The 23,198-nt window shown below is 50.2% G+C and overlaps 1 protein-coding gene across 3 annotated transcripts; it reads left to right on the top strand.

Annotated features, from left to right (window-relative positions):
• The first annotated feature begins 207 nt into the window (after positions 1-207).
• znf318 (zinc finger protein 318) lies at positions 208-22,416 on the top strand. 3 transcript variants are annotated; one of them, XM_061745811.1, is made up of 12 exons: positions 208-589; positions 2,560-2,651; positions 6,193-6,712; positions 7,704-8,096; positions 8,136-8,994; positions 9,650-9,744; positions 9,887-9,986; positions 13,449-13,768; positions 14,805-14,990; positions 16,153-16,246; positions 16,737-16,855; positions 18,476-22,416. In XM_061745811.1, the coding sequence occupies exons 1-12, from the start codon at positions 329-331 to the stop codon at positions 22,208-22,210; spliced, it is 6,774 nt and encodes a 2,257-aa protein (XP_061601795.1). In that variant the 5' UTR covers positions 208-328; the 3' UTR covers positions 22,211-22,416. The 3 variants fall into 3 exon arrangements, with proteins under 3 accessions (XP_061601795.1, XP_061601796.1, XP_061601794.1); XM_061745812.1 differs by having other exon boundaries at positions 7,704-8,994; positions 18,476-19,964; positions 20,007-22,416; XM_061745810.1 differs by having other exon boundaries at positions 7,704-8,994.
• The last annotated feature ends 782 nt before the right edge of the window (positions 22,417-23,198 follow it).

The raw sequence follows: 23,198 nt of genomic DNA, 5'->3' as shown, positions 1-23,198 counted from the left end.
CGACTTTATTCTCATATTATTATGACTTTATTTTCGTATTTTTTTCTTAGTTTGGCCCTAATACTCCGTCATAGTATAAAGTGTGTTTTTCTTGTTTAAAAAATTCTGTTCAATAAAAAAGAAAGAAAAAGCTTTAGCAGCTGCAGTACTCCTGTCCTCCACCAGGGGGCTCCAACTCCCCGTGTTGCAGCTTTAACAGCTTTATTAGCAGCAGCAGAAGAAGACGGTTATTGTGCAGCTGCAGTCGGTCCGTGTTCGTGAATCTGGACCAGAACCGGGTTCTGGTTCTGGTTCCTGGTCCTCCAGCAGCAGCAGCAGAACCGGACTGATGTTCCGCGGGAGACCCCCGCCCAGGGGCGGGTTCCCGGCCCGGGGGGGCCCGGGGTTCCCGGGGCCGCGGCCCCACCAGGGCCCGGGCCCCCGGGACCGGTACCAGGACCAGCGGGACCCCCGGGACCGGTACCAGGACCAGCGGGACCAGCGGGACCACGGGGACTCGTACCGGCCACCCCCGCCGCGCAGGCGCTACCCGGACCCGGGGAGAGGGGGAGGAGGAGGAGGAGGGGGGTACTGGCCCGGGGGCCCGGAGGTGAGTCCTGGGGGAGAGGGGGGGGGTCTGGACCGGGTCTGGGGGGTGTAAGGGGGGGTTAAAGGAGGTTCTGGGGGGGGCCACGTGGTCCCGGGTTCGGTTCTGGACAGGAAACATGCTGCTGTTGTTTGTGGCGGTCTGCGCATGCGCACCAGACCAGACAGAACCCGGAAGTCAGGTGTCTCCAGGTGTCCTGGACATATATGTATATATTTAATACATACATTTAAAATACAATTTAAAAAAAGATATAAAGAAACTTCTTTCTCAAAATACAGTGGCGAATAAAAATGTAGATATATATATATATAGATTTATTTAATATGTGTAGATATAGATTAATATTATGGAAACATGTTATATATATATGTATGTAATGGACATATAGTGATATATTATACATACAGTATTTATGTATGGGTATATCTCTGTTAATATATATGGATATATAGTTATATGTACATATGTTGATAAATGGATGTATATTCATGTTGATATATAGACTTATATTATGTTTTTTTTGTGTTCTATAAGTAAGCTCATTGATTCTCTTGCTATTTGGAAAAATTAATATAAGATTTAGGGGTAGGACCTGATAAGTATATACTTCAATCCTACTCCCTTTCGAATATGCTGGTATATGTGTATATATATATATATATATTTGTACTTTTTTTTTTTTTACTTTTTCGTATTGTTCTTTTTTAATATGCATATTCGAAATAAAGCTCAATAACATATATATATATATATATATATATATATATATATATATATATGTATATGTGTATATATATGTATATGTGTATATACAGGACTGTATAGAAAATTAAAATATTGTGTTATTTATTTTCTGTAATGCAAAAATGTCATCCATTCTAGATTCATTAATATTCTGGGAATCTTAAACTGTAAACCATAAGATAAGATAAGATATCCTTTATTTTCTCCCTCAGTGGGGAAACTTATTTTTGTTGTCAGCAGTAACTTAGCACACACATGCAGAGGAGGGGAAAAAAGACTGAAAAGTCAGAATAAAAAATATATAAAATATGTATAATCACAGAATATGAACAGTATATAGAGTTGGTTGAAAGAAGAAACCGTGCAAAAAAAGCAGGTGGAGTGTTGTGAGGTAGACTGGCAATATCATATACGGTAATCAGCAATATTAAAATAATAAAAGGATTGCAATATTTCAGTTGATTTGTAATGAATCCAGAATGGATGACATTTTAGTTTTTTTAATTGCATTACAGAAAATAAAGAACTTTATCACAATATTCTAATTTTCTGAGACAGTCCTGTATGTATGTATGTATGTATGTATGTATATATATATATAATGAGGATGAGGATCAAAAACAGTATGTGAGATTTTTTAGTGCGTCTGAAACATTAGTATGTACTATCCATACTCAATAGTATGTACTATCCATACTCATTCTGGAGAAATGTATTAGTGTGGATTGATCGACACGAGCAGAGCAGAAACTTCCCACAATGCAATGCAGCGGTGTTTGGTTGCTAAGTGATACGTATATGTCATTAGTATAATAATATTATTATAATAATAATATTAATATTATAATATTGGTATAATAATATTACATAACATCATCTTGTTTGGGCCAGAATAAACGGGAAAGAACGGAGCGTCTACTGCTGTTACCATGGTAACAGCTCCCCCTCCCAACGGCAGGAAGTAGTACGTCTGAATTAATGCTACTACTGATATTTACTCAAAACTGTGCCGAACTTATATATAAGTACTTTTTGAGTTTATTCTGTTTAGTTTGGCATTTCGGTGTTTCTGGCGTTAGCTAGCGCATTAGCTAGTGCTACCAACCAGCAGAACCTGCAGTTTCTTCGGTTTAGCTGCTACAAACATCTGGCTAACAGACACACCTGTCGATCATCCACCTGTCAATCATCCACCTGTCCAACGTGCGTTTCCTCTGTCTCCATAGCGGGGGGCGGTTCTGGACCAGAACCTGGTCATCACCGTGGGCAACGAGCTAACCGGGTCACCGGGCCACCCGCCGCCGCGTCACCACGACAGGTAACGAGTCCTGCTGCACCTGGGGAGGTGGAGACGATACATGAGCTAGTGCTAATTAGGTCATGCTAACCAGGCTAACTCGGACGCTAAGTTAATGTTGCTAACTAGGCTAGTCCTGCCTGTGCTAATGCTAACCGGGACCAGGCTAGCACCAGATTGGGTTTATTAGCAGCATTAGCAGCCATGTTGAAATGCTCCCATTTATAATATTGTATAATATTTTATGATCATGGATTTTTAATAGTTTTGACTGAATGAACAAAATCTGAGTGTGTTCTAGAAAACCAACCTTGTGAATAATTCGCTGCTCGTTTCTGTAATGTGACTAATGGATTAATTGTGCGTTGGTAACTGTTTCCCCAAACTTCAACGCAATACGTGAAGTATGGGAGTTTTATGTAATTGGGATTAATTAATGAATTAATTAATATAGTAATATGGGGTTATACCAAGGAGCAGTACAAAGTACGGAGTGTGGGTGCGTCCCAATACTCCCCCTCGCCCTCCTTTTCTTCCCTAACCCTAACTTTTGCGCGTTCCCGTGAAGGTAGTGGTGTCCCAATTCCTCTTTTCACCTAGGGGGAGGGGGCATAACGAGGGCTAGGGGCTGAGAATAGCCCCTTCAAATCGAGGGATTTCAGATGCTGACTTGGCGAGCGAGGGGGTATGAAAAAAAGAGGCTCTGCGTCGATTTGACTCGCCGACCGAAGGCAAACAGGCAGACTGGTCTCAGAGAAATAGAGAGAAATAATCCTGTGACTCGTCAGATTTGTTTTGGATGTTTCTGATATAATAGTCTTCAGAAACCACAAAGTAATCCAGCTGTTATCTGGGTAATTTACACACTTTCAGATAAAGTTGCGGAAGATCACGCCAGAATAAAGGGATTTATGGTTCCGCCTTACACCAACGCAGATCCTACGGCGGAGGTTACGCAACCTACGCCGTAGGCTCTGCGTCGATTTAACGCGGACCCAAGCTCCGGACCCGGCAGACAGAAATCTCTAAATTTCGGAGCAAATTTCTTAACAGGCGTAGCTACAACTGTTAGATTTCATCTATTAAACCAACATATTCCTAAATGATTTATTTCAGCCGGCGTGATTCTCAACAGAGCTGCGTCCCGGGAGAGAGTGTCTCTCCCGGGGCTGACGGAGCAGCCTGACCCGGCGGAGACGTCTCTTCTCGGGCTGTGAGCTGAGGCTGCTCCCCGGGGCCGGCGGCTCTTCTCATCTCCGAAAACATCGGGTCAAATTTCTTAACAGGCGTTATTTGGATAAACTGAGCCCTGGTTGGGGATCTTAAGGTTACCATTATACCTGAAAAAATATTCAAACTTAATAAAGTGCCATATTAACAGCGCTACAGCTGAAATTAAAACAGCTTTTGGCTCTCAGCTTCCTGATCAGGGAAGGGATGAAAACGAGGGGTAGGGGGAGAATTGGGACAGGCACCTGGGCCAAGTGCCCTAGATCTCAAGTGCCCTAAAATCTCCCCCTTCTTTTTTAGGGCTTAGGGAAGAAAAGAAGTGCGAGTGGAGAAAAGAAGGGCGAGTGAAGGAGAATTGGGATTGGGCCTAAATTTACATCAAGTAGTGGTTTCACTTTATTTATAATTGAAAGGCTTTTGGAGATTTGTGTTTTTATGTGTCTGATGTTTGTTTGCTTTCCATGATAATTTACTGTCTATTATAACTCCTAAAAATGTATTGTCATGTACATTTTCAATATGGACACCTTCAATCATTATCTGTAGTTGAGTTGGTTATCGAGTTTCCAAACATCATTGCCTTAGTCTTATTTAAATTTAATGATCATTTATTACTGTCCATCCACTTCTTCAATTTATTTAATTCCTCATTTACAGTGTTTACAAGTTCATTATAATTATTACTACTAAAGAATATGTTGGTGTCATCTGCAAAGAGTATTAGTTTTAGTGATTGAGATAAATTGAATATGTCATTAATATAAACATTGAACAGTTTTGGTCCCAGAACAGACCCCTGGGGGACGCCACAAGAAACGCCAAGATGTTTTGATGTATACTGCCCCATTTTAACATATTATTCCCTTCCTGTTAAATAGCTTCTTAACCACTCCCCTGTAACCCCCCTAATACCATTTAATTCAAGTTTATTGAATAGGATTGAGTGATTGATTGTATCGAAGGCTTTTTTTAAAATCGATAGAAATTCCAACAGCATGTTTTTTTTGGTCCAGTGCGTTAGCGATTTCTTCTATTGTTTCTATTATTGCCATTGAGGTGGTTGTTTTTTTTTCTAAATCCATATTGACCCTGATTGATTATCTGGTATTTTTCAAGAAACTTTTCTAGTCGGGAGTTAGAGTTTTTCTAAGATTTTGGTAGTAGGTACCTGTATCACGATACTATTGCGATACATGTATCACGATACTATTGCGATACATGTATCACGATAGTATCGCCGTGCATGTATCACGATAGTATCGCCGTGCATGTATCGCGATACTATGGCCGTGCATGTATCGCAATACTATGACCGTGCGTGTATCGCGATGCTGTCGCCGTACGTGTATCGCGATGCTGTCGCCGTACGTGTATCGCGATGCTGTCGCCGTACGTGTATCGCGATGCTGTCGCCGTACGTGTATCGCGATGCTGTCGCCGTACGTGTATCGCGATGCTGTCGCCGTACGTGTATCGCGATGCTGTCGCCGTACGTGTATCGCGATGCTGTCGCCGTACGTGTATCGCGATGCTGTCGCCGTACGTGTATCGCGACGCTATCGCCGTGCACGTATCGCGATGCTATCGCCGTGCACGTATCGCGATGCTATCGCTGTACACGTATCGCGATAATATGGCCGTACATGTATGGTGATAGTATCACCATACATGTATCAGCTGGGGGGTGATGGTGATGGTGGTGCAGCTGCTGGCCTGATGGTGGAACCTGCAGTAAAAACTGTTCAGCTGGTTCTGAGCCTGAGGTTGCCTGCAGGGCGTGGAGCTGTTCCTCTGAACCCGCTGATGTTCTGCAGATGTTCTCCACACAGAAGAGGGTCAGGGTTGGCAGAGAGGCGACTCTGCAGTCTTTCTCCGTAGCTCCTCTTTGCTCTCCTGATCTCAGGCCTAAGTACAACTACAGCCTTTTGGAGCTACGCTTAGCGCGAAGTTAGGAAACAGGTCCATTCCTTGATACCTGAGGCGGTTGTGGGTCCGTGACCCTAAAACAACGTTAGCATTACATGAAACATTAGCATCACATGAAACATTAGCATCACATGAAACATTAGCATCACATGAAGCATTAGCATCACATGAAACATTAGCATCACATGAAACATTAGCATCACATGAAACATTAGCATCACATGAAACATTAGCATCACATGAAGCATTAGCATCACATGCAGCATTAGCATCACATGAAGCATTAGCATCACATGAAACATTAGCATCACATGAAACATTAGCATCACATGAAACATTAGCATCACATGAAACATTAGCATCACACGACCTCCTGAAAGTCTTGATCTGTTGGTTTTCTGTGCAGGGACTACTCTCCCCGACCTGAATATGAGCGGGGTCGTAGCCGCGGTCGGAGCCGGCCTCGGAGCCGCAGTCCGGACCGGAGCCGGGCCAAGAGCCGGGGGCGGAGCAAGAGCCGGCCCCGGGGCCAGAGCCGGAGCCCGGACCGGAGCCGGGCCAAGAGCCGGGGCCGGAGCAAGAGCCGGCCCCGGGGCCAGAGTCGCAGTCCGGACCGGAGCCGGGCCAAGAGCCGCGGTCGCAGCAGGTCCAAGTCCAGGTCCCGGTCCCGGTCGAGGGGGAGGAGCCGAGGACGGAGCCGTGGGCGGAGTCACGCTCGCAGCAAGAGCCGGCAGCGCAGCCGCAGCAAGAGCGGGAACCGCAGCAGCTCCAGCAGCAGCTCCGACAGCGCTAACGGCCACGGCAAGACAAACTTCAAGGAGCTGGAGATGGCGCGGCGCAAGAAGGAGCTGGAGGAGATGCTAGCGCAGCCCACCAAGTCCATCCTCAAGAAACGCAACAGCCTCGGAGACTCGCCGTCCGTCGGGGTACAACCGCCGACACCTCCGTTTAGTCAGATCCACAACTAGCATTTGAGCTAACACATAATGCATCGTCACCGAGCGCTAACGTGGTAGCAGTAAAACAGCGATCTACTACTGTCAATGACTACGTTTCCATTAGGGATGGACTAAAACATTTATCACGATAATTTCTGGCATTTATCCCGATAACGATAAAAAAAATACCAGTTCAACTCCACTTTTGTAACTATAAATCTATCACCACATTCAGTCTTTGGAGACAAATCACTGCTCTATAAAATACTAATGCTACTAAACTACACCAATTAAATTAATAAAAACCAATTAAATGAGTCTGTACTGCAAAACTGGAATGATTCAGATCCTCCATGTTTGTTACACAAACACGCATCAATGGGAATCTTTCTTTCTTTCTTTCTTTCTTTCTTTCTTTCTTTCTTTCTTTCTTTCTTTCTGTTGCGAGATCTTCGCAACAACGAGCAAACGAGTGATTATGTACATTCACTGAGTGAATATTATGAAAGAAAAATATATATTTCTCGCTAGAAATGTAATCAAAACGCATTTTTATGCAGAAACTAACTCAAAATATTGATTTTATTCACTAAAAAATAAGAAATGTCCGCCATGTTTTTTTTTTGGGATTCAGTCCGCAAATGACGACGAAAAGCATTCTGGGAAATGTTTCTGGCCCTCGGTCAGCTAGTGAGGATCTGAAATCCCTCGATCTCAAGGGCTAGATTGATGCCCCCTCACCCTCGTTTAAGCCACTCCCCCTAGGTGGAAAGAGGAATTGGGAACCACTACCCTCAGGGGAATGCGCAGAATTTAGGGATAGGGCTGAAAAGTAGGGGTAGTGGGAGTATTGGGACAGGGCCCTAGACAACAATTCCACTTTCCGTACCAACGGAGAAGCTTGTTAGCCTCCTTGATACGTGTGGAGATGTTTTTTTGATGGCGAGACGCGTGACTCTGCTGTGTTTGTGCTCCCCAGAGCTCCAACTCCCCCCAGGGCCTAGAGCGCCCCCACATGTCCCGGGTGGCCGAGCAGCTGCTTCAGGCCATCAAGGGCACCGACCCGCGGACCATGGCCTCCATGCTGACGGAGCTGCGGGCCGACCCGCAGATGGCCCAGCGCGCCGGCCTGGACAGCGAGATCAAGGAGCTGCTGAACCTCCTGGGGGGCCAGACGGCGCCGGGGGCCCCGGAGAAACCGGCGGACGACATCGACGACGAGGAGAGGTTCCTGTACGGAGACCCGGAGGAGCCCAGACCCGTCCCGGCGGCTCCAGACGCAGCCCGGTACCAGAACCTGGATCTGTACGGAGACGTGACGGAGGACACGCTGTACGGGGAGCACCCGTCGCAGCGCCCCGGGGGGGGGCAGGTGTACGGGGAGCACCCCCAGCGCCCCGGGGGGGGGCAGATGTACCAGCCACCCCCGGCCCACCCTCAGGCCCTTCCCGTGACCAGCGAGGTGGACGACCCGTACCGCCCCCCCGTCGACCAGAACATCCAGATCCAGGTGTCCAACCCGGCGTTCCCCCCGGGGACGGAGCCCCTGGAGGAGGGGGAACGCCAGGCCCTGGAGGAGTACGAGAAGATCCAGGACCTGCTGAAAACCATCGGCCTGGACCTGGGCGTCACCGACATCAGCAAGATGGCGGCCCGGACCAAGGAGCGTCTCCACGGAAGCAAGCCGCCGCCAAAGACGCCCACGCGGCGGCGGCGGTACTCGTCCGGCAGCTCCGGCAGCGGCCAGAGCCGGGGGGGCCGGCGGCGGCGCAGCCACAGCAGCAGTAGCAGCAGCAGCCCGGGCCGGGGCCGGAGCCGTGGGCGGAGCCAGGGCCGTGGGCGGAGCCAGGGCCGGGGGCGGAGCCAGAGCCGGGGCAACAAGCGCCAGAACTGGAGCAGCGACGATGACAATGACGACGAGCGCAAGAAGAGCGCGGTGCCGCCCAAACCGGCCAAGGATCAAGACGTGAAAGAAGTGAAGAAGGAGTGGGGCGAGGTGGCGGCGGTTCCCCCGCCCGTGGACTCCGCCCCCATCCCCGCCCACACCGGGATGCCGGTTCCCAACTACCCTCCCCCGCAGGTGCACAGCATGATGCCCCCCAGCTACCCGCAGGCCTACGGCCAGTACGGGAACTACCTGCCCTACATGCACCAGCAGTGGCCCCCCATGTACCCGCCCCCCAGCATGGCCCCGCCCCCCAGCATGGCCGTCGACGAGTTCCCCCCTCAGTTCCCTTATCAGCAGCAGTACGACGAACCGGCACCCAAAGGTGAGCCAAACTTACAGCTAGGGCTGGGCGATATATCGAGATTTTAATATATATCGATATATTTTCAAACGCGATATGGTACGAGACAATATCGTTTATATCGATTTAAATTTATTTAAATTGTCAACCTCAGTGGGAAAGTCTGCCTGTTACTGTCTACATTGTATTAATTACAGTGTATTTTAATTTAATTGTTATGCAGGAAAGGGATATTTGTTTTATTTTATTCAAGAAGCATTTTTATTCTATATATGCAGGCAATTTATTTTTATTTCATTTGTTTTATACATGTTGATATTGTGCAGACCTCTGTTAATAAAGGAACCTGTGTGACATTTGACACGAGGCTTTGTATTAAAACTGACTGTTTTTTTAAGGGATTGCCTCAGAAAAAAATGATGCTAACAGAGATGCTAACAGAGATGCTAACAGAGATGCTATGCTATAATGCTTTGGGGGAAACCCCAATTATGGCACAGAAAAAATATGGATATATATCGAGTATCAACATTCAGCTAGAAAATATGTAGATATGACTTTTGGTCCATATCGCCCAGCCCTACTTACAGCAACTTTCTATCATCGTTGAAATTCTGAGAATTTGAATTTAAAACTATTGTGAAAGGTTAGTGAAGTCCAGTTCTTCTGTGTTCAGGTCCAGCCAGGTCGCCCTTTCAGGAAAGAGACAAGCGAAGCAGCCAGGACCGGAGAGTTTCTGATGAACAGAACAACGAGAGCCAGAAGCAGAAGGTGTGTCTTGTTTGTGGAGGGGGGGGGGTCTGACCTGGTCTGGTCTGGTCCGGTCTGGTCTGGCCTGGTCTGACCTGGTCTGACCCGGTCTGGTGGTGCGGCGTCTCCAGAAGGCCTCTCTGACCTCTGACCTTGTGTTCAGGTTCTGGAGGAGCGAGAGAATCTGAAACAGGACCGGGAGGTCCGGATGAAGAAGAAGGAGTATCTGATGAAGGAGCTGGAGCGGCTCAGGAAGCAGCAGGGTGAGTTCAGTCCCGTCACAGGGACGTTGTCCTGCGTTACCGACAATATGTCTTCACATGCTGCCCTGTCCGCACATCCTCGTTCGCACAAGGGCCCGTACAAGGGGGCCGCATGTCCTCATCCGCACAAGTATCCGCACATTTTTGTCCGTACAGGGATCTGCATTTCTTGTGCGTACCGTTGTACGCACAAGTATCCGCATGTCCTTGTCCGCACAAAGGTACGCACAAGGTTACGCAGAAAGGTCGGTACAAGTATCCGCACGTTCTCGTCCGCACAAGTATCCGCATGTCCTTGTCCGCACAAAGGTCGGTACAAGGGCCTGCGCGTCCTTGTCAATACAAAAATCCGCACAAAGGTCAGTACAAGGGTCGGCACAAGGGTCCGCACAAGGGTCGGCACAAGGGTCCGCACAAGGGTCGGTACAAGGGTCCCCGCACGTTCTCGTCCGCACAAAGGTACGCACAAGGGCCCGTACAATGCTATGCACAAGTGTCCGCGCAAGCATGTTACATGCATGTTTCGTTACAAGCATTTCCTCATCCGCACAAGTATCTGCAAGTCCTTGTCTGCACAAAAGTAGGCACAAGGGTCGGTACAAAGGTACGCACAAGGTTACGCAGAAGGGTCAGTACAAGGGTCCGCACGTTCTCGTCTGCACAAGTATCTGCAAGTCCTTGTCCGCACAAAGGTACGCACAAGGGCCCATACAATACTACGCACAAGTGTCCGCGCAAGCATGTTACATGCATGTTTTGTTACAAGCAGGTCCTCATCTGCACAAGTATCTGCAAGTCCTTGTACGCACAAGGGTCCGCACAAGGGTCGGTACAAGGGTACGCACAAGGGTCGGTACAAGGATACGCAAAGGGTCGGTACAAGGGTCGGTACAAGGGTACGCACAAGGGTCGTTACAAGGGTACGCACAAGGGTCGGTACAAGGGTACGCACAAGGGTCGGCACAAGGGTACGCACAAGGGTCGGCACAAGGGTACGCACAAGGGTCGGTACAAGGATACGCACAAGGGTCGGTACAAGGATACGCACAAGGGTCGGTACAAGGATCGGTACAAGGGTCTGCACGTCCTCATCCGCACAAGTATCCGCACATTTTTGTCCGTACAGGGGTCTGCATTTCTTGTGCGTACCGTTGTACGCACAAGTGTCTGCACGACCTTGTCCGCTAAAAGATACGCACATGGGTCCGCGCGTCCTCGTCAATACAAAGGTTCGCACGTCCGCATGTCCTTGTCCGCACAAGTATCCGCATGTCCTTGTCCGCACAAAGGTACACACAAGGGCCCATACAATGCTACGCACAAGTGTCCGCGCAAGCATGTTACATGCATGTTTCGTTACAAGCATTTCCTCATCCGCACAAGTATCTGCAAGTCCTTGTACGCACAAGGGCCGGTACAAGGATACGCACAAGGGTCGGTACAAGGGTCGGTACAAGGGTACGCACAAGGATGCGCACAAGGTTACGCAGAAGGGTCGGTACAAGGGTCCGCCCGTTCTCGTCCGCACAAGTATCCGCATGTCCTTGTCCGCACAAAGGCCCATACAATGCTACGCACAAGTATCCGCGCAAGCATGTTACATGCATGTTTCGTTACAAGCATTTCCTCATCCGCACAAGTATCTGCAAGTCCTTGTCTGCACAAAAGTAGGAACAAAGGTTCGCACAAGGGTCAGTACAAGGGTACGCACAAGGGTCGGCACAAGGGTACGCACAAGGGTCGGCACAAGGGTACGCACAAGGGTCGGAACAAAGGTACGCACAAGGTTACGCAGAAGGGTCGGTACAAGGGTCCGCACGTTCTCGTCCGCACAAGTATCCGCATGTCCTTGTCCGCAAAAAGGTACGCACAAGGGCCCATACAATGCTACGCTCAAGTGTCCGCGCAAGCATGTTACATGCATGTTTCGTTACAAGCGTTTCCTCGTCTGCACAAGTATCCGTAAGTCCTTGTCTGCACAAGGGTACGCACAAGGGTACGCACAAGGGTACGCACAAGGGTACGCACAAGGGCCCATACAATGCTACGCACAAGTGTCCGTGCAAGCATGTTACATGCATGTTTCAATACAAGCAGGTCCTCATCTGCACAAGTATCTGCAAGTCCTTGTACGCACAAGGGTCCGCACAAGGGTCGGTACAAGGGTACGCACAAGGGTCGGTACAAGGATACGCAAAGGGTCGGTACAAGGGTCGGTACAAGGGTACGCACAAGGATGCGCACAAGGTTACGCAGAAGGGTCGGTACAAGGGTCCGCCCGTTCTCGTCCGCACAAGTATCCGCATGTCCTTGTCCGCACAAAGGCCCATACAATGCTACGCACAAGTATCCGCGCAAGCATGTTACATGCATGTTTCGTTACAAGCATTTCCTCATCCGCACAAGTATCTGCAAGTCCTTGTCTGCACAAAAGTAGGAACAAAGGTTCGCACAAGGGTCAGTACAAGGGTACGCACAAGGGTCGGCACAAGGGTACGCACAAGGGTCGGCACAAGGGTACGCACAAGGGTCGGCACAAGGGTACGCACAAGGGTCGGAACAAAGGTACGCACAAGGTTACGCAGAAGGGTCGGTACAAGGGTCCGCACGTTCTCGTCCGCACAAGTATCCGCATGTCCTTGTCCGCAAAAAGGTACGCACAAGGGCCCATACAATGCTACGCTCAAGTGTCCGCGCAAGCATGTTACATGCATGTTTCGTTACAAGCGTTTCCTCGTCTGCACAAGTATCCGTAAGTCCTTGTCTGCACAAGGGTACGCACAAGGGTACGCACAAGGGTACGCACAAGGGTACGCACAAGGGTACGCACAAGGGTACGCACAAGGGCCCATACAATGCTACGCACAAGTGTCCGTGCAAGCATGTTACATGCATGTTTCAATACAAGCAGGTCCTCATCCGCACAAGTATCTGCAAGTCCTTGTCTGCACAAAAGTACGCACAAAGCTACGCACAAGGGTCGTTACAAGGGTACACACGTTCTCGTCCGCACCAGGGCCCGTACCAGAGTCTGCATGTCCCGAGCTGCACAAGGGTACATACAACGGTACGCACAAGTGTCCACACGTCCCTGTCCCCCTAAGGGTGTGCACAAGTCTTTGCACGTCCTCGTCCTTACAAAGATACGCACAAGGATCGGTAGAAGGCTATGCACAAGGGTCTGCATGTCCCGGGGCGCACAAGTGTCGTTACAAGGGTCCGCCCGTTCTCGTCCGCACCAGTATCCGCAAGTCCTTGTCTGCACAAAGGTACGCAGGTCTTTGTCTGCACAAGTGTCCCCATGTCCCCGTTCATTCCCAGGTCTTGAGATTTTGGTTTGGTGGAGGATCCAGGGAGGCTGGAGAAGCTCCACGGGTCGTCATGTCCTTGTTGCTGCTCTTCCTGTCGTGGATCGTTTGTTTCGGGGTTTTACGTCCTGTTGGCGTGTGTTCCGTGTTTCAGGGGAGCTCCTGCGGAAGAAACGCCGGGAGAAAGACGGACACAAGGACCCGCTGCTGCTGGAGATCAGCCGGCTGCAGGAGGAGGTCATGGCCCAGATCTCCAGCCTCCGCAAGGAGCACGAGGCCGCCGAGAAGAAACGCAGTGAGATCGAGAAAGTGGCGCTGATCCTCGGCCTGAACCCCTCGGACCGGCCGCGCAAGACTAGCAAGCCGCCGGAGGCGCAGCAGGAGGAGCCGCTGCAGAAGAAGAGACGGGAGTCGGACGGGAGCCCCGAGGTCCGGCCCGAGGGCCGGCCCGCCTCCGGAAACGCCAGCGTGAAGGTACAACCCCTGAAGGGCAGGTAACCTTGTTGCTTACACAGAACCTAGCTAGGGCGGCTAGGTCCAGGTCCAGATCCAGGTCTGGGTCAGGTGCAGTTTAGTTTCAGTTATATTTAATTAGTTGAGGTCACATGATTCCTGCTAAGTGTTAAAGAAGCAGTTCATTATCGTTATATTAACTGGTTTTATGAACTTTTGGTCTTGATGGTTTTGATCACAAAATGTTAATTATTGTTAACTGACTTCTAACCTGCTTAAAAGTTTATCAGGTTCAGATTAAATTTTAGATTTTGTTCCACTTTGTGTGTGTGTGTGTGTGTGTGTGTGTGTGTGTGTGTGTGTGTGTGTGTGTGTGTGTGTGTGTGTGTGTGTGTGTGTTACACCCACATTCATCTGTATGAAAACTCCACTTTTGAACTTCCGCGTCGTCATTCGTCTCCGTGTAGAAGCGTGTCCGACACTAAGCCGTGCTCGCTAGCGGTGCTCGCTAGCTGTACTTAGCCGTGCTCGCTAGCTGTACTTAGCCGTGTCCGCTAGCCGTGCTCGCGAGCGATAACCGCCTCACATCTTCTGCTTGTTGACGTCTTTTCCTCCTTCATTTCCTGTCGTTTGTTCCTGATCTTTAGGTGGGAGGAGGAAGTTAATCATATTTCACAATAAAAGCCTGTCTGATGTGAGACACCATCAGGCTTTTACTGTGAAATGCCTCCTCTGGTAAAGACTCGAGCTCTTCTTTGCGTTTGCTTCCCCGTGTTTTCGCGATGACTCGATTTTAGCGTTTAGATCTTTTACGATCAAACCCTCGGACCGTGATTATGTCGTGCGTTGAAGCGAGTTAGGAACTACGAGCGCTAGCTAGTCGGGCGTTGCGACCTAAGGACGCGCCGCCAGAGACGCGCTAACGTCTTTGATGTCGGAGCTCCGGCAGGTAAGACTTTTCAACTTCCTTCACTCGCTGAGTCGTTGTCCTAACATTGTCCTTGGAAGCTCCGCCCTCCCGCCGCGCCGCTAACGCCTCCGTCCTTTTCTCTTCCAGCCCACCCTGGTGGCTCCGCCCCCATCAGTGACATCAGCGGCCGAGGCTCCGCCCCTGGCCGAGGCTCCGCCCCCGGAGCCGTTTGAATACTACGACGCAGGAAACCACTGGTGCAAGAGCTGCAACCTCACCTCTGGTTCCATGTTTGACTTTTTCACGCACTTGCAGAGCAAAACGCACCGAAAGGTTTGTTCCCCACACAGTTAGCAGGAGTTAGTACCGCCTTCTCTAGCAAGAGTTTCTGTGTAAAAACATAAGTCTGACGGTGGAGCCGTTACAACATTCAGCTGTTTACATCCTGACAAAGATGAAGCCTGAAGGAAACCCCCGACACAATTAAACCGTAATTAACAAATAAAAGGTTGAGAAAAGAGGTAAAATAATAAAAAGCAGCAGTTGTTGGGCAGTAAGGGCAGTAGATCCAGCAGGTCAGTATTTAATGATCCAGTAATATTTTATCCTGATATTAAAGGATCAATTCAATTCACAGGCCGTTACCCTGCCCCTCTCACTCCCAGCTGCAGGATCCGGTGTTGTGCATTCAGAGATGCTCTTCGCCACCAGCAGAGGATGCTGCACCATGTACAAAAGAGAAAAAAGGGGGGCCAGCACAAGAAACTACAGGAACGATGGACAAAAACGATAGCTATGAGATACTTATAATAAATAAAAATGGAAATGGAGAAGAGAGGCAGGGAAGAGGAGAGGAGAAGAAGGGTGAGAGGCACCGCCCAGCGGATCATGTCGGTCCCCCCTGCAGCATAGGCCTATAGCAGCATATCTACCACCAAGCTATATTTGAGACTAACTATTATAGTCTTGTTCTATAGCTGCAACTATGACTACTGACTCTAACACACTAGAGTTTACACTACCTAGAGATTTAGCAACACCAGCTAGAGGTTTACTAAACACTAACTATAGGCTTTACTAAACAGAAAGGTTTTAAGTTTAGTTTTAAAGGTGGAGGTGGTGTCAGCCTCCTTAACCCAGATTGGAAGTTGGTTCCATAGTAATGGTGCCTGATAGCAGAACGCCCGCCCTCCAAATCTACATTTAGATACTCTAGGAACTACGAGTAAACCTGCACTCTGAGAGCGGAGAGCTCTGCCAGGAACATAAGGCTCTATCAGGTCTACAGGAAGGTTGTTCCACCGGTGAGGAGCAGAATAACTGAACGCTGAAACACAACGTTCCATTCATTTCAATGACTTCCAGAAGATTTCTGTTTTTGACAAAAATCAGAGCTGAAAGGTGGTACTAACTGGTACTAAGATGACGTGTAGGTCTGGGGTCAGAGTTCGGGGGTCAGAGGTCGTTCCCGCCCTTCATCGTCTCTTCTTTGCAGACGCTGAACCCGTACGAGCGGCCGTGGGCCGCCGGCGCCCCCAAACCCGGCCAGAGCCTGCTGTCGGAGGAGAAGCTCACCAAGCCGGCCAAAGGTACTGGTTCCGCCCTCCTGCCTCCTGCCGGGCCGTTGTCACGGCGACGCGCAGCTTCCTGTGGTCTGGGAGCCTCTGAATGTTGTTAGTGGTCTTGTGCTTCCAGGTGCTGCTCAGACTGGACCTGGTCTGCAGGTTCTGTCTCTTAACGAACGTGTGCTAACGAAGCGGCGGCTCGTCCCTGGAGAACCTCCGTTTGTTTTCATGCTCCGTCCTCGGCTGAAGCCGCTGGCGCTTAAACCGCCGCAGCGACGCGTGGAAAAGCGCTTTAACTTCCCGGCGCCGAGCCGTTCCCGGCGCCGAGCCGTTCCCACCCGTTCCCACCAGTTTCCTCTGAAATAACTTCTTTCTCACCACCTTTTCTGAATGTTCCTCTCTGACGTGTGGTGTCCTGACAGGTCCTGGAGCTGGAGGCGGCAGGTAAACATGATTGACAGGTGTCGGGTGGCGCCGGAGGCTGACGTGTCGCCGGTTCTGTGTCTGGTTGCAGGTTCGGAGTTCCTGGTCCCGGTCCGGGGATTCTTCTGCCTGCTGTGTAAGGAGTTTTACGGAGACGCCATCTGCGCTGAAGAGCATGTGGTCACTCACGCTCACAACGAGAAGTACAAGGTACCGACGGGCTCAGGTCAGGGCTGGGGATCCAACTCTTAAGATTCACAATCCATTATCAACATTTGATCTGATTCATTCCGATATTGATTTGGGTTGGTGTTATTAAAACAGTTTTTTCAGCTGTTGCATGAATGATATGACTGTAGTTCTGCAACATATTAAGGGCCAATCCCAACACTCCCGCTACTTTCTACCGCTACCCCTAAAAAAGAAGCCACAGATTTTAGGGCCCTTGTAATCTTCCCAGGTCAGTCCCAATACTCCCACTACTCCTAATTTCAGCACCACCCCTAAATTTAGTTGCTACGTCACTGCGTGGTTTACGTTCGGGTACGTAAGCGACTGCGTAGTTTTCGTTTGCACAAACGTCACACCATATCAGGAATGTGAGGAACCAGAGCGGCCTCCCCACATACAAGGGGACAAGGCAAAACTGGAGCTGGGTGATGAGGTGTAAAAAAAACCTCGCAGAGCGTAGAATGCCAAAAAATAAGGCTTTTTATTCCATGTGAAAAAACACATACAGGCGGAGGGCAAAATCAATAATTAAAAAGAAGACACAATGGGGCATAGCCTCCCAACAAGCTTCCTCCATTCAGCAGACCCCCCTTCTGGTATACAGCTGCTGTTTATAAACCCAGGCAGGGTGGAGAGGTTGATTGGACACAGGTGTACCACAATCAGCAGAACCAGGCACACCTGTGTGCTGCTGCCCCGCAGACCACGCCCAATCCTCCACTCTGACACACACGTTAAAAAAGTCCGGTGGTGGTGAGAAGGGGAGGGGTTGCTCACTTTCTCACAAGGAAGCCCAGAGCTAAAAGCTGTTTTAATTTCCGCTGTAGCGCTGTTAATATGCCACTTTATTAAGTTTTAATATTTTTTCAGGCGTAAAAGTAACCGTTAAGATCCCCAACCTGGGCTCAGTTTATCCAAATAACGCCTGGTAAGAAATTTGATCCGAAAACCGCCTGCCGGCTCCGGAGCTGATTTATGGTTCCGCGTTAAACCAACGCAGAGCCTACGGCGTAGGTTACGCGTGGCCGCGTACCCTACGCCGTAGGCTCTGCGTTGGTTTAACGCGGAACCATAAATCAGCCTTTATTCCGGCGAGATTTGAAAAAGACTTTGCAACAATGGGCAAACAAGTGATTATATAAATTCACTGAGTGAATATTATGAAAGTAAAATATATATTTCTCGCTAGGAAATGTAATCAAAACGCATTTTTATGCAGAAACTAACTCAAAATATTGATTTTATTCACTAAAAAATAAGAAATGTTCGCCATGTTTTTTTTTTTTTGATTCAGTCTGCAAATGACGACGAAAAGCATTCTGGGAAATTTTTATGACACTCGGTCAGTTAGTGAGATCTGAAAACCCTCGCTCTGTAGGGCAAGATTGATGCACCCGGTGGGACATCACTACCCTCACGGGAACAAGCTAAATTTAGGGGTAGTGCTGAAAAGTAGGGGTGGTGGGAGTATTGGGACTGGACGCTGCGTCTGCCAGTTATGAGATCAGTGTTCAGACTAACGTCGTCCTTGACTGTTCTCCTTCATGACGTCTGTGTTTCTGTCCTCCATGACATCTGTGTTTCTGTCTCCTCCTCCAGGTCCAGATGTACGAGAACCCGCTGTACGAGCAGCGCCGGAACCTGGACCGCCAGGCCGGCCTCACCATGGACACCAGCGGCAAGAAACGCAAGTACGAGGACGAGGAGAAGGCCGGCAAAGATAAGGAGGAGAAGGGAAAACACAAAAAGGACAAAAAGGAGAAGAAGAAAGAAGAGGAGGAAACGGCGTCCAAGGAGGAGAAATCCACCGTGAAGAGGGAGGAAGAGGAGAAGCCGAAACCCGGCAAGAAGGAAGAGGAATTCAAGAACACCTTCGAGGAGCAGAAGCTGCCGTACAAGAAGGAGGAGGACGATAAATACCGGTTCGGCAAGAAGGAGGACAAGTACCGCCACCTCAGGGAGGACGAGGACCGGATCGGCCGGTTCAGGCCCGGCAGAGGAGACGAAGAGTACCGGTACCGGTACCGCCGGGAGGCCGACTGCCGGCCAGACATCCGGGGCGACAACAGGCCAAAGTACGGCCCGAGAGACGAGGACGGCGGCAAGTCTCAGAAGTATCCGGACGCCCGCGGAAGGGAGCGCGACGACGGGAGAGCCAAGGCCGAGCGGGAGGCGGTGAAGAAGCCCGAGCTGGACAAGCCGGCAGGGAAACCGGATCCTGGCAAGTTCGAGCCTCCGCCCAAGCCCTACGAGCTGCCCAAGATCTTCTGTGGCCCCAGCCCGGCCATGAGGGCCAAGCTGCGCAAGCAGAGCCTGGAGGCGGGGAAACCCGTGCCCGCAAACGTGGCCACGTTCGGCAAGTTCACGTGGAAGAAGAAGGAGAACCAGCTGGCTCAGGAGGCGCAGAAGGTCGCGGCCGAGTTCATCAAGGAGGACGAGATGGCGGCCAAGGAGCAGTCCGGGGAAGCGGTCGATTCCTTCGCAAAGTCGTTGGCCGTCGCAAAGGAAATCGCTCAGAAACTGGACGGGGAGCACAGCATGCCGCCGCCCTGGTCCGTCGCCAACCGAGGGCGGATCCGGCCGAACCTCCCGGCACCTCCGGCCCAGCTGAGGAGAACCACCGTGGCGGGAAAACCCACACCTCTGAACACATTCCTCAACATCAGACCCCAGACCAGCGGCATCCAGACCGGCGGCGTACCCGGACCTCAGACCGGCAGCGTAGCTGGGTTTCAGACCAGCAGCGTTCCTGGGCCCCAGATCACCGGCGTACCTGGACCCCAGACCACTAGCGTACCCGGGCCTACTCCCAGCATCCCCTTCGGGCCTCGGCTCAACCCGAATGCATCGCCCCAATCTAACTTGTACTCACCGTTTGACACACCAGAAGAGTCACCAGCAAAGACCAGACCAGAGCCGTTCGGGCCAAAACTTCCTCCATCGTTGATAAAACCTCCCACGAGTGAGGTTGATGATGAAGGCTCCGGTCCAGTGGGCCCAAAAACGGCGACATCCAATGGTAAACCCGCTCCACCAGTACCTAGACCTGATCAACCGGGTCCTACAACCGCTCCACCGGTCTCTAAACCTTATCAGCCGGGTCCTACAACTGCTCCACCGGTCTCTAAACCTGATCAACCAGTTCCTACAACCGCCCCACCGGTATCCAAACCCTTTCCAGCTGAGTCCCCGTTTGACGTCAACTCTGCACCACCGGTTTCTGCACCGTCTCCTGCTCAGTCAAAGCCAGCACCATCGGTTAAACCCGCAGTGAAACCTGCACCCCCTCAGCCCACCGCAGCACCCCCTCCGCCCCCCAAGGCGCCGCCTCCCAAACCAGCCATGATAAAGATCGTGTCCGACGTAGCGGCTCCCGGCGTTCCCGAGGGCGAGCAGACCCGGACGGTGTTCGTCAAACCTCCACCTTTCATGGGCAAAGCCGAGGGAGCCCCCAAGTTCGAAAGGCTGAAGGGCAGCCTGGCGGCCGCCAAGGCCCAGCAGCTGTTCGGCATCTTCTACAACCCGTCCCCGTTCTCCAAACCAGAGGTGGACACCAAAACCGGCACCAGGAAAGGTCCAATACAGCCGCAGCCCCAAGTCCAAGACCAGGACAAACCAACGACTCAACCACAGCCCCAAGTCCAAGACCAGGATAAACCACAAACGCCACCCCTTCAAGTTGAGCCTCTGCCCCAAGTTCAAGACAAACCGAAGACGCAACCAAAGCCCCAAGTTCTTGACCATATTCAACCGCAGTCTGAGAACAAGCCTCAAACCGAAACTCAACTTGTGCCCAACGTCCAAGACCAGGATGAACAAACGACTCGACCGCAGCCCCAGGTCCAAGTCCACCTTGAACCGCAGATTGAGAAGAAGCCTCAAATGGAAACTCAACTTGTACCCAACGTCAAAGACCACAATGAACCACAAACTCAGCCACCCCTTCAAGTTGAGCCTCTGCCGCAAGTTCAAGACAAACCGAAGACCCAACCACAATCCCAAGTTCTTGACCACAGTGAACCGCAGATTGAGAAGAATCCTCAAACCGAAACCCAACTTGTTCCCCAGGTCCAAGACCACGATAAACCAACGACTCAACCAACGACTCAACCGCCCCTTCACTGGCCCCAAGTTCAGGTCAAACTGAAGATCCAACCGAAGCTTCAGTCCCAAGTTCTGGACCATATTCAACCGCAGTCTGAGAAGAAGCCTCAAATGGAAACTCAACTTTCGCCCAACGTCCAAGACCAGGATGAACCAACGACTCGACCACAGCCCCAGGTCCAAGACCACCTTGAACCGCAGACTGAGAAGAATCCTCAACCTGAAACCCAACTTGTTCCCCAGGTCCAATACCAGGACAAACCGATGACTCAACCGCCCCCTCACTGGCCCCAAGTTCAGGTCAAACTGAAGGTGCAACCGAAGCTTCAGTCCCAAGTTCTGGACCGATTTGAGCCGTGGACTGAGAAGAATCCTCAAACCGAAACTCAACTTGTTCCCAACGTCCAAGACCAGGATGAACCGGAGAGTCGGCCCCAACCACTATCCCAAGTTCTGGACCGGTCCGCTCCAAAGACCCAACTGGAACCGGAACCTCAGAGTCCAGACCAGGATCAACCCGAGACTCAAGGCCAGTTTCAGCTCAACCCGGACTCTCCCGCCGCAGCTCGGCCCACGACTCCGGTCCAACCAGAACCGACTCCGGTCCAAACCAAACCCACTCCCAACGACTCTCCCGGTCCGGCGAAGGAGACGGGCCCGGGAATCCAGATCACGTCCGTCTGGTCCCTCCAGTCCTCCAGACCTGCAGCTGCTGCGGTTCCGTGTGAGACGGGTTCACCAGAACCAGCCGAGGTCCAGAACCAGAACCAGTCCCCTCCTCCTGCAGAGTCCCAGGTTTCTCCCACCGGGTCCGCTCTAACGGAACCAGCTCTCGAGCCTCTGGAGAACTCGGACTGTCTTTCTGACCCGGGCACCAACTCCCATCCAGAACCGGCATCGGAACCGCAGTCCAGACTCAAACCGGGCCCTAAAACCCGGGCCAAGAGAACCCCCCCAGTGTCCCGTCCTGTCCGGCAAACCCGGTCCCAGACCCGATACCAGACCCGGCGGAAGACGCAGCAGCCTGAGCCAGAACCAGAACCAGAACCAGAGTCTTCGGGGGAGCCGGACTCTTCCCTGTCCGAGTCTAGGGAACCAGAACCGGACCCGTGTGAGCCGGGCCAGGACCCGGGCCAGGACCCGCCGCTGGGGGAGATCACCCCGGAGATCCTGGGCCTCCCGGCCGACATGACGGCGCTCGACTTCGACTACAACTTCAACTTCGAGTAACCGGGCCCGACGGACGGGGCCTCCCGGTTCCGTCTCCAGAACCCGGGGACCCTTGCGGACTCAGCTGTTCAGAGTTTACATAGGCATATTTAAAGGCTAGATGACTCGCCCCCGCTGCTGCCAATGGAGAGCAGCGTCGTTCACCGGCGGCCATCTTGCCACAGGAGAGACGCTCACTCATAACATTGTGTTTAATGGAGCATGTACTGCTTAAACAACCTTAACTTGCTCAATTCTCAACAGATTTTCTAACAGTTTGGTTTGTTATGAACGTCAGAGATGTAGTTATGACACTGCACACTTGTGAATAATTATAAACATTGAAAAACGTACTTTTATATGAAAATAACCAGAAACAGATAGCTATGACATGGTATTTATATTAAATCAATATTTCTATAGTATTCTTAGTAATATTTATATTATTACATTATAATATATATATATATATATATATATATATATATATATATATATATATATATAACATGTTATAATGTACACGTGCACATGTTATGTCATAATATAAATACATCATAATGTAATAATATATATACATGTTATAAGGTAATAATATATGTTATAATGTAAATATAAATATTACTAAGAATACTATAGAAATGTGATTTAATATAAATACCATGTCATAGCTATCTGTTTCTTGTTATTTTCATACAAAAGTAAGTTTTTCAATGTTTATAATTATTCACAAGTATGCAGTGTCATAACTACATCTCTGACGTTCATAACAAACCAAACTGTTAGAAAATGTGTTGAGAATTGAGCAAGTTAAGGTTGTTTAAGCAGAACATGCTCCATTAAACACAATGTTAGAGTGAGTGAGTCTCCTGAGGTAAGATGGCCGCCGTGTGACGACGTCGCTCTGCGTTGGCAGCAGCGCTGAGTCGTCTAGCCTTTATATATAATGTTTATGAGAGTTTAGTTCATCAGGATCCTGGGATTGGTCCACATGACCTGTGATGTCATC

The sequence above is a fragment of the Cololabis saira genome, chromosome 17 (assembly GCF_033807715.1).
Source record: "Cololabis saira isolate AMF1-May2022 chromosome 17, fColSai1.1, whole genome shotgun sequence".
Classification (NCBI taxonomy): Eukaryota; Metazoa; Chordata; class Actinopteri; order Beloniformes; family Belonidae; genus Cololabis; species Cololabis saira.
This window is presented reverse-complemented; position numbering and strand designations above follow the sequence as displayed.

Excerpts from the sequence above, each read along its gene's own strand:
- znf318 (XM_061745810.1), top strand. The coding sequence starts at position 329 with ATGTTCCGCGGGAGACCCCCGCCCAGGGGCGGGTTCCCGGCCCGGGGG. Across the intron at positions 2,652-6,192 it reads CCGCCGCGTCACCACGACAG|GGACTACTCTCCCCGACCTG; the intron begins GTAACGAGTCCT and ends TTTTCTGTGCAG. Across the intron at positions 8,995-9,649 it reads CGACGAACCGGCACCCAAAG|GTCCAGCCAGGTCGCCCTTT; the intron begins GTGAGCCAAACT and ends TTCTGTGTTCAG.